Source organism: Haliotis rubra, unplaced genomic scaffold, assembly GCF_003918875.1.
Source record: "Haliotis rubra isolate DU_JTF1 unplaced genomic scaffold, ASM391887v1 Scf361, whole genome shotgun sequence".
NCBI lineage: Eukaryota > Metazoa > Mollusca > Gastropoda > Lepetellida > Haliotidae > Haliotis > Haliotis rubra.
In genome coordinates, this window is record NW_025767037.1 from 905,291 (window position 1) to 917,162 (window position 11,872).

Here is an 11,872-nt window from a genome sequence, read left to right on the forward strand (position 1 = left end):
GCACTTGTCCAATCCACCTTGTATGCCGTTTACATTCTGACTTCAACATGTTTATTATATGAATCTATATCTCGGTCTATGTCATACAGTTTGTAATTCCTATTGAATAGTTTCAGCGTTAATAATATATTTATTTGTCTTATAATTATTATTCAGAATTACCAGTTAATCGAATGTCTGTGCCTTCATGTATATCTGGGGCGGTGGGGTAGCCTAGTGGTTAAAGCGTTCGATCGTCACGCCGAAGACCCGGGTTCGATTCCCCACATGGGTACAATCTGTGAAGCCAATTTCTGGTGTCCCCGGCCGTAATATTGCTGGAATATTGCTAAAAGCGGCGAAAAACCATACTCACTCACTCACTCACTCATATATATCTAATATAGACTCCTGTTTTGCCTGAAATCCTCTCTGTTTGTGTTTGAAGGCGTGGGCATCCTGGAACTAATTCCCCGAAATAATTCTAGGTTTGAACAGTCCACAACAAGACTGATTCAGGAGTATAACACACAAACATCATATACCACGTGTGGCAGGTCAAGTGAGTCGAAGCCCGTATGCAAGAAAAACGAGGTCACATTTGTGTTGCTGATCACTGAGGCAGTCAGTTCTGAAACAGAAAGTCAACATGACTGACGGCCCTCTCGTTGTCTCTGTCCGAACAGGGGATATCCAGGGTGCTGGGACCAACGCCAATGTTTCTTTAATCCTCCATGATATTCAGGGCAAGACTTCGCCCAAAATCAACCTCAACCACTTCTTCAGAGATGATTTTGAGAGAGGAAATACCGACACATTCGAGCTGCAGCGGGCACAAACAAAAATGCTTTGCAAGCTCGGTAAGATTGAAGTGTTCCGTGACGATTCTGGATTTGGAAGTTCCTGGTACGTTGAAAGAATCACAGTTGAGAACAAGTCTAACGGCGACGTGTACATCTTCCCCGTGTTCAGGTGGCTGCGACCTCATTACCACTACGTGTTTCGGGAAAATGACACCTTCCTTCCACAGAACGATGCCCAACAGGAGCAGAGGAGGCTGGACTTGGAGGAGAAACGCAAACTGTACATGATTAAAACCGTCGATCTGAAGCTGCCAGCATCGGTATGTATTGTTATCATATGCTAAAAAACATTAAATGTTGTATACTGTGATCATATACCACAGACAAATAACTGTTCTATACTGTGATCATATGCTACAAACAAATAACTGCTGTATACTGTAATCATATACCACAAACAAATAACTGTTCTATACTGTGATCATATGCTACAAACAAATAACAGTTGTATACTGTAATCATATACCACAGACAAATAACTGTTGTATACTGTGATCATATACCACAAACAAATAACTGTTGTATACTGTGATCATATGCTACAAACAAATAACTGTTGTATATTGTGATCATATACTACAAACAAATAACAGTTGTATACTGTAATCATATACCACAGACAAATAACTGTTGTATACTGTGATCATAACAAACAAATAACTGTTGTATACTGTGATCATATCAAATAATATACTGTGATCATATGCTACAAACAAATAACAGTTGTATATTGTGATCATATACTGCAAACAAATAACAGTTGTATACTGTAATCATATACCACAGACAAATAACTGTTGTATACTGTGATCATATACCACAAACAAATAACTGTTGTATACTGTGATCATATGCTACAAACAAATAACTGTTGTATACTGTGATCATATACCACAAAGAAATACCTGTTGTATACTGTGCTCATATACTTCAAACAAATAACTGTTGTATACTGTGATCATATGCTACAACCAAATAACTGTTGTATACTGTGATCATATACTACAAACAAATAACTGTTGTATATTGTGATCATATACTACAAACAAATAACTGTTGTATATTGTGATCATATGCTACAAACAAATAACTGTTGTATACTGTGATCACATGCTACAAACAAATAACTGTTTTATACTGTGATCATATACCACAAATAAATAACTTGTATACTGTGATCATATACTACAAACAAATAACAGTTGTATACTGTGGTCATATGCTACAGAAAAATAACTGTTGTATGTAGCAGCATATTAAGCATTCAGTACTAAACACATTTAATGTAGTACAGTTGTCGCGTTGCACAAGTGCACATACACGCGCACACACACACCTAAAACATTTGAGCTTTTTCAATAACAGGTCTTGCCTAAACTGTACTGTATACACACTCAGGCCGCCCTCAGCGGCATTGGAGGTACAACATTTATATAAAATATATCTTGATGTGCAGGTATTAAATATGCATCAACAACTTCTGGGGCAATAGCTATCAGAGTACAATATTCAGTTGCGAAACATGTTGTTTGTGTTAGATTTTTCACATTTTGGATAATTTTCGTTCAGTTCCTACTATTCGACTATTATGAAGTAAATTAATTGTAAAGAAGTTTAGTTTAGTGTAATGGACTTTTTGTCTATTATGAAGTAAATTAATTATAAAGAAATTTAATTTAGTGTAGAAATATTTGTGAAATTGCTGTTTTACTCATTTAAAAAACTAGACAGATAAATAGGTAATGAAATCAGCTAAATCACCTAATTTATAAAGTGGGCAATTTCCTTCCGATACTGGTATTTATCCATCTGCCAGTCAATGGACAAATTATGATTGTTGGTTCTGAATTTTAACAATACACGCCAAACGTTTTCTGGCAGATTCAGGTAATTTTCAAAACTTAGGAAATCATTTTTAAAGTACATGTATGTTCAAATGGTTCCTTTTGAAGATTTATCTGTCGTATCTCTCCAAACCATGTAATAGAAACACCCGTCAGCGTCCCAACTAAGAAAGTGTTTTGAATGTAACTGGGCAAACCTTAATTCTATCTTCCGCATCATTGACTGGCGTACATTAACACACGGTGGCTAGACAGGGGGGCCATTGCGACGGTAGAACACAACACGGGAACTGACCGGGCACAACAAGCACCTGGGCTAATGGATATATACGTCAAGGATGAACTCTCCCAGGTATTTCTAGCTGTCGATATCAACAGTGGATACCTGACAGTCGAATATGCATTGTCGATATTCCGCCCGATGCAATGTTAAGAGGTTATTACATGATAGTTTTCTTTCGCCAGTCACATCGGCCCGAGGGCTGATATGGTAGTCGAGGGCTGATATGGCTGGCGTAAGAGAAACTGTCATATCATAACCCTTTAATCATATACCACATCAAGGGACGTAACAAAACCAGGACCCGTCTGTTGAAGTTTCGAGCGTTTGCGTGTATTCATTCCGTACCAGTTTAGCAGCCGGGCAATACGGCTGATATGGATTTTCGGCCCAAGGGCTGATATGGCTGATATGCATTTTCGGCCCGGGTGGTCAAAATGGGCATATGTCTACAGCCAGTATTGTATGTGCAAAATGGTCCATGTTATTGCTAAGCATATGATAAATGTATATATCTGTGGATTCAAAGAATATAAGATTACTTATCTACTTACATTCGTCCACCATGGTGATTCTTGGTTAGAACAGGCCTTCATGACTCAAAGCTTGTTGTATATGAGTCGAGATCAGTTACAGGCGTCAATTACAGTTAGCCCTCCTTCCTTTTTCGTTCCCCTTGAAAGACAAAGTCATCACAAACATGAACCCCAGTTTAATGCAAAAGTATCTCTCTATATATTTTTAATGGCGAAAACAGTTTCCCATTATGCATATTCCGCTGAGCACCACGTGACCTTTCCGCTCGTGACGTCATATGTGACTGAAGTCGAGCATATTTCTAACAAGATATAAGACCAAGTCCTATAATAGTTATGTAAACCGCTATGTTCTGTCGTTTTCTTAAGATAGTAAGATGGTGTATTGTGTTGCTTTGGGATGCAGCGTCATCAAACTTAAAATCAAAGAGGAAGCCATCAGCAATAGGCATATATAACGTCATGTCACGTGATACCGGCTTCTGCTCATTAACTGGTCTTTCCGTAACAGGCGGAAATACGAATACTTTTGCCATTTCACAAACTTTTTGTTCAATTTTTGTCTATGAAAAAATGAATTGGCGTTAATATTCTCCCTTATTCGTACACATATATTTGTAAAAATATGAACCCAGAGCAGTTTCGAACACTAATAATTATGAAAGCCCCCGGCCCCGACTTCGTGTTCCCAGACAGTAATATGCTGGTGTTAACCAACGAATGAATCACCATTGCCTATCATGTCAATTCTGAATTTAAGACTAAATTACTATATGTCCTGATAAAGCCAACGCGTCTCGTTCTATTTCAGATTACAAGCCTGCCTGTGGATGAAATGTTTTCAGGCCAGTATCGTGTACGTATGCTAACAGTTTTGTGGTTCTCCTTATAATGATGGGTGTCTTGCCAATATTTGTTAATATCTCATTTGGCGATGTGAGGGAATTTTCATGAACTGAGATTTTTCCAGTTGCTTCTGGTATTTGTAAGGGATATCGCACTGTGTTCTAAGGTTTTCGTATACGAATGGTGAAGCCTCTCAGGAAATAATAGGATAATGATATTATTGCTTCATTAATGTAACCACTGAATACTAATGTAATGAGTACTTTGTATATGTCGTCAACCTACCAATGCACTCAACCATGCTTTGCTGTTCGTTCTAGTGGGACTTGCAGAAACTGAAACTGAACCTGATAATTCAAAGCAAAATAACCATGATTACATCAGGAAGATGGAAAACTCTGGACGACATAAGAAACGTCTACGTCATGGACATCTTCAACGAACCAAAAGTAATGTGGAAGGGAATAAGTCATAGCTGGCGTTATTCAGGTTATTGAGCTGTATAAGCCAGCAACTATGCTACTATATATACCACCTCTCTGCTGGTGTGGTAATTCCCATATAATATGCCATCTCATCAAGACTAAAAACCACTCAAAATACTAAGTTACTCCAGCCTACATACTAAAACAATTCCTAAGAATCGACAGGGTGATCCTGATACCTTAATTCGATTCCCTAGGGGGTAAATTTCTGGTACGACACATGCATAGCAATTAAATGAACTGCTTTACTCTTAAATATCATCAACAGAGCAGCAGGGTGTGGCAAGAGGACTGGTTTTTCGGCCACCAAAGGATTGCTGGACTTTGCCCTTCCCTGATCCATCTCTGCACATGCGTTCCGGAAAAGTAAGTTCCACTAATTGGTAACGTGAGATTGTTCCTCACCCTAACTCACCCATTTTGTGAAGGAGAATATTACTTTTGAGCTTATCAGTGTTACAGACCCCAGTCTTGCGGAGTAACTACTAAAGGCAGTGTAGACCTCTTAACTGTCGTTTATCACAGGGTTTTTATTATTGCTCTTTTCAGATTAGGCATTGTCGAGGGAGACTTGCTGCCATTCCTAGAGGGACAAACTATGAAAGAGGCTCTGACCAACAAGAGGCTGTTCTGCTGTGACCTTGCCATTTTGCACAACTTCCCCGCAAAAAGCAAAGAACTCAGGGTTTGTTACTGTGTCAGAAGTTCATGGCCTTCATTATATGACTCGTGTGCAGGTTGTCTTGTAAAGAGAAACTGTTTGTACACTGAACAGGGTTGAATTTTCCTATTAATGACACATTTGACAATGTATAGATGAATGACAATATGCCCTTAATCCAGGCAAACAAGTTCCATATATACCGTTATTTTTACCGCCTGTGTAGGTATGTGCCCCGATCCTGTTGCTGTACCAAACCAACAGTGGCCAGCTCCTTCCAGTCGCCATCCAGCTGTTCCAGGAACCAGGGTCAGACAACCCGGTAATGTGACCACCTTCTAACAGATATCACATCAGACGAGTTTATTATTGCAAGCTGTACTCGACGATTACGACTAAACGCAGCTATGTAACAGACAGTAACGTGCTCTCGTTACTGCAGTTAAGTAGCCGACAATTTGAGCCGAGCTGTCGACATATATATATTGTACGACAAGGCCAGCAGTTACTGCGTAGTGCAATGGTGGAAGACAAGCAATGGGTGAACGCGTGTCTCTGAATTCCACCACGACCATACATCGCATAAACTAACTTAAATCTATCAGGAGGAATGTGCGTGGTGTTGGTTGCACTTTCTAAAACATCTCAACTTAACGTACTCAAACAGTGATATGTAATGGCATGTGAGCATCATTAAGATGAATTACATTCTAACCTGGGTCAGTGTAATGTGTCTGTTGCTGCATGAAAGACCACGATATATGTGAACAAGCTATACATGTGGCGGAAGCCTCGCTAGCGGCAATCAGCAGTGAGCCTTTTACATCTATGGCATTTTCACAGTTGTATTTGACAGCTGTTATTTCTAACATTCAACGTGACATTTGGGAAAGGTCGTCTACCAAGGCGGATTTGTTTAGTTATATAATTTTCAAACATGAACTCATTTATATTACTATGGTGTAATAATAAGATTCTGTTAGCCACACCCAGTTATTGACAAACGTATCAAATACACTCATATATGACCTAAAATGTATTGTAACATACAGTGAAACTTGTCTAAACCGGCACCCCACGGAACCGAAATAAAACGTTTTTACCGAAATGCCGGATTAGTCGACACACCAGTGTCGGTGCTGATATAGGTTGTATGTTTGTAATACATCTATCTTCCCATCCATCGGTGTTCCATGACCACAAGTAAACCTAAATACATTTGCCATAAATGCCAAACCCATGACAGGTGTTTCCTTCCACCAGGTGTTCCTGCCGTCAGATGACCAGTACTTATGGCTGCTGGTGAAAATGTGGTACAACCATGCAGAGACATCATACCACCAGTCCTTGGTTCACCTTGGTAGGTTCCTATCTTGTACATCCTCACAGTCAGTTTAAACCAACAGCATTCGTGTAGAGTATCTTTGCAGAACTGTCTTAAACACGCTGATATTATATCATAGTATTAACTGATTTTCAAGCATTAGATTAACAAAGCCGTTTTCATATGTCAGGGTTCACACATCTCGCGATGGAAGGAGTAAGTCTGAGTATCAACAGGTGTCTGTCCGTCTCCCACCCAATCTACAAACTCCTGGCGCCGCACCTGCTCTACATCCTAGCTATTAACAGGTACTTCAGTCAAGTGGTGTGCAAAGTCTCCCCGTTTTGAAATAGAATTTATAGCACATATATTTATCCTGGCCAATTAAGGAGTACCATTACTTAAACTATATCATACTTGTTGGTAATTACATTATAACATGACATGGAATGAGGTTGGTACGACAGGATTGTCTTATCTTGGTTTGACGTTCATTTCCGCACTCCACCATTTTCAAGATGAATACACGCTGAATGTAAATATTTCAAACACCTGAAACATGAAGGAGGCAATATCCGTTTCTTATAATAACGCTACAAGCTTATACAAATATTTGTGATGATACTTGATGCGAGATAGTTTAACTTTTTTCGAAAATGGCACACGGTCAAGTCACCAAGCTTGACCTCCTGATCAATTAGACTGGCTGTTACAGCTTATGTATTCCAATTTTAACTGTTATGAGACGCGGGGAATCATCTTGTGTGACCACTAAAATTGTATTCAATTTAGCCAAATGTGTATGAAGTCACTTTTTCTCCTCCAGTCGCGCTATAGAGAAGTTGTTGGCTCAGGACGGGTGGATTCAAAACACTATGACTGTTGGCAGAAATGGAGTTCTGAACCTTGTGAAACTCGGGTAAGATATGAATTGTGTCATTACAACATAAACTGAATTAAACATACTTCATGGTATTTGTTATCTCACAGTCAGTTTCGTTAGCTGTATTACGTATGTGTATAACTTGAATAACCAGCATACTCAACACCTATATGTACTATATAATTAAATATAATCTCGGAAATACTGGTAGTGCATCGTGGCCCACCCTAATTCCAGCATCTCTTGACCACGTACCTGTTTTAGAACTAGCATGGTCGGTACACTACGTGTGTCTAATGTGAATCATGACTTATACCTGTGTTGTTCAGAGTATCACAATGGCGGCTAGATGAGGACGGAAATCTCCCGGAGGACCTAAAAAAGAGAGGGGTGAGTGAGCGGCTAGCAGGGAGCCCAGGGGCCCAAGACCTGTAGTGGGTGCCTATATGAATGAATTGGGCCAACACAAAGCAGGTTAAACACACATCTACGAACATAGCAAAACTTCGAATCGACATGGTTTCCTTGAGAAAAGCAGCAAAGGATAGCAGGTTGGGTATCGCAAGAGTGACGAAAGACAAATGTCCGCCCATTTGCACCTTTGTCAGTAAGCCAACATATTGTATGTAAATTATGTGTAGAGTTAAGGATATCAAATAGTAAATTGACCTCACAACAGCAATCTGCCTGCATGATTGTATGCAGCTGATGTGGCCTCGACATAAGGAACATGATTCTATTCAACGTCTACGTGCGTGTTTTACTCTTTATACTTTCTGTATGGGTAATTTACAAACACTTTTTTCTGTGTTTTAAAAAGCCTTGATAATATTGGTCGCGCCTGTGTAGTTCAAGGACCTGGTGTTGCAGGTGTACGACAAGGATGTACTGCCTAACTTCCACTATCGGGATGATGGATTACTCTTGTATGACACAATCAACAAGTACGTCACCAAGTATGCCCACTTGTACTATGGTAAGTTCCACTGGATGTTTACTGTCACAAACATAAATAATCTTTCTACTAGTGAGAGAAAGGACACCTCCCGTTTTCAAATCTGTTAGAAGCTCAACTGGAAACCTATGGGACTGTCGTTACGACACCATACTGCTGCCTTCTAATCACATCAACGTTAACAGCATCAAATGCAAATCGCTAAATGTTAATCTCCTCAAGCCAAACCTAACATGTTATATGGATCGTGAATCCAGAAACTGTGAGAATCACATGGAATTTACACTTGGCATCTACTTTGTGACAAAATATGCAACGTCTACTCCAGAGACGGACGATGTTCTGCTTGCTGACTGGGAGATCCAGGCCTGGGCCAAGGAGCTGGTGGCGCCGAGAGAACATGGTGGCATTGGGATGAAGGTGAGTGGAACATCAGAGCAACATCAGAGCTATGGAACCTTCCGGGTCAGTTTGTTATCAACAAATATAGAATGAAATGGGTTTACGTCACCAATCATACTTGTTATGAACATGCATTTCAAGACAGCGGCACAGTTACCGCTGGGCTTTTTGGGGGGGAGGATTTCACATGGTGATTTTGTACGTTCATGGCGTGTGTGCACGATTGTGTGTCTAGGAATAGGCCGATGGTTTTTCGATCGTACCCTTGCTTCAAAATGAATGTAAATTGTGTATTGTTCAATTTGAACTGACATGCTGACATACCATGGATACCGATCGGTAAAAAGTTAATAAATATCGTAGTCTGTGTGGACGGGCGCCCATTAAATCTCTAAATCATCATCAGCAGCAGCAGCATTGTCATCGGCTCACAATGTACAGGTATAGTTTGGTCTGTTTGTACACAGGGTGTTCCCGGCAGTGGTGAATTCCGATACTTGAAAGACCTCATCCAGACATTGACGTCGGTCATCTTCACCTGCAGCGTCCAGCACGCTGCCGTCAATTTCCCCCAGTACGACTACTATGCCTTTCCGCCAGCCTATCCCGCTGGTCTGAACGGGTCACCACCATCTCGGAAGGTAGATTTTCCACTGATACCCCAGCTCATGATGCTCCAGTATAGATTACTCAAGTCCACTAAGTCCCCGTTGGATACCGTTAAATTCATTTGTGCTGTATATACGTTTTGAAATAATGGAATCGGTATCTAACAAAGGGACATGTAGTCATCTATTTACAACAAACTGTCTGTATTTGACATTATTACACGTTGTTGTAAGTGTGTATTGTCGTTAAACGAGTGACCCTTTCACGTTTGCAGAGACATGCCATAGAGATGTAGCATTATAAATAGAAATTACTAGAAATCAATTTTGGCCACCAAACATATCACAAATGTCTAGCATGCCAAGTCGCTGCATAGTGCCCAATTTCAATCATTTGTTTTGAAAAGTAACGAAGTTACATCAGAAACAAATTCCAAGATGTTCGCTCGGACCATGTTGAATCCAAGACCAAGAACAGAGCTTGTTTACTATTCAAAAACATCTGATCCAGCTTCTTCAAGTTCGTTAGTTGATAAGTGCCCACTGAGAACAACCGTGGCATAGCGAGATAGAAAGTATTTCAGAAGGTACATGCTTTTCAGTTATTAATTATTCTCCTGACCTATCTAGTATTACCATTAAGAACATGTAATCACCATCTACCTGCAGAGTGAGTGAGTGGGTATGGTTTTACGCCGTTTTACAACATATATTTACTCCTGTACTACCACCACAGACTGCGGAATGTACAGCAACTGAACTCTGTGTGGCAGGACAACGAATATTATGATATTCACAGTTATAATGAATTGATATGTTAACATTTTGAAATTTCATGTTTCGTTTTGCCCAGGTGTTTAATTACTGATTTGCCTACAGATTACCATTAAGTCTGTTCTTCCAGTCCCCACTGAAGATGCCTGATGTCCTGCACGCTCTGCCAGACAAGAAAACAACCTTTGATATTATGGTTGTCACCAAACTGCTCAGCAGCAAGGGTGTCAAGAGTCTGGGGGACTTCGAGGTTCAATATGTGTTTGATCCAAAAGCGACTGTTGTTCAAGAGGAGTGAGTATTGGATGAGATCATCCGGTCAGTAATGTCTAAATGGTGTCGACTTGTTGATGGGTCTGTTACAGTTTACACCATCCGGTCAGTAATGTCTAAATGGTGTCGACTTGTTGATGGGTCTGTTACAGTTTACACCATCCGGTCAGTAATGTCTAAATGGTGTCGCCTTGTTGATGATTCTGTTACAGTTTACACCATCCGGTCAGTAATGTCTAAATGGTGTCGCCTTGTTGATGATTCTGTTACAGTTTACACCATCCGGTCAGTAATGTCTAAATGGTATCGATATATCGATTATTCTGTTACAGTGTACACCAGCGCCTCAGTAGTGTTTAAATGGTGTCGACATATTGAATTTCTCCAACAGGTTTAACTCTTTATAGGTCGTGTCTAACACGTGTCATTTGATTAATGATTCTCTTACAGATTCCGGGCAGATCTTAAAGAAGTCGGGAGGGTGATTGAGGAGCGAAATAAGACACGGAACCCGACCTATGACTATCTTCATCCCGACGCTATCCCAAATTCTATCAGTATCTAGCCGTCCCGGTATTACTGTTCATGAATATGTGAACTAGTTTGAACAATTAGCATTTACTTCAAATGGCAGAAGGTAATGTAGTGTACCGACGAGCACAGAGTAAGCACTACGTTAGATGTAATGGAAATGTACCCTGATGTGAGATCACTAACACTAGGTTCTACGCACTATTTAACAAAATACACAGTTTGGATATTTTGTAAACTTTTGAAAGTGCATACTCACCAGTGCAAATCATTTTAAACACGTAGTCAGGTTAGGTATACACTGGAAGAAACCATTATATCATTTCATGCATTGCACTGTTGGTGAGCCAACTGCCTCAGTGTCGTTCAACATGACAATGGTTGGGACATGAGGAGGACATGGTTGTGCACGAAGAAAATGAAAAAGAATTCGTGTCATGAAGGATAAGGGAAGTTCGATTGCGTTACTAACCGTTTCGTCTTTTAACGTTTTGCGAGTTTTGGCCTTACAACAACACGAAGTGTACATCAACTGATTAAAAAAGAAGAAGCACAGAAGCGCTAACTTTCCTGGTGACATTTGAAGGATGCGTCACTTTAATGCGTCACTTGAAAGAAGCTGAATGAC

The 11,872-nt window shown here is 40.0% G+C and overlaps 1 protein-coding gene across 1 annotated transcript; it reads left to right on the plus strand.

Moving 5' to 3' along the window:
* The first annotated feature begins 622 nt into the window (after window positions 1-622).
* On the plus strand, window positions 623-11,545 carry LOC124285520 (allene oxide synthase-lipoxygenase protein-like). Its single transcript, XM_046721761.1, has 15 exons — window positions 623-1,102; window positions 4,314-4,358; window positions 4,669-4,797; window positions 5,102-5,199; window positions 5,383-5,518; window positions 5,721-5,816; window positions 6,758-6,854; window positions 7,009-7,126; window positions 7,645-7,737; window positions 8,031-8,091; window positions 8,572-8,677; window positions 8,985-9,076; window positions 9,526-9,699; window positions 10,571-10,734; window positions 11,164-11,545. The coding sequence occupies exons 1-15, from the start codon at window positions 629-631 to the stop codon at window positions 11,276-11,278; spliced, it is 1,998 nt and encodes a 665-aa protein (XP_046577717.1). The 5' UTR covers window positions 623-628; the 3' UTR covers window positions 11,279-11,545.
* The last annotated feature ends 327 nt before the right edge of the window (window positions 11,546-11,872 follow it).

What these genes read in the sequence shown, in the direction of transcription:
- LOC124285520 (XM_046721761.1), top strand. Translation starts at nt 629, where the DNA reads ATGACTGACGGCCCTCTCGTTGTCTCTGTCCGAACAGGGGATATCCAG. An exon ending in CCAGTCCTTGGTTCACCTTG is followed by an intron (nt 6,855 to 7,008) that starts GTAGGTTCCTAT and finishes TTCATATGTCAG; the next exon opens with GGTTCACACATCTCGCGATG. An exon ending in GTATGCCCACTTGTACTATG is followed by an intron (nt 8,678 to 8,984) that starts GTAAGTTCCACT and finishes CGTCTACTCCAG; the next exon opens with AGACGGACGATGTTCTGCTT.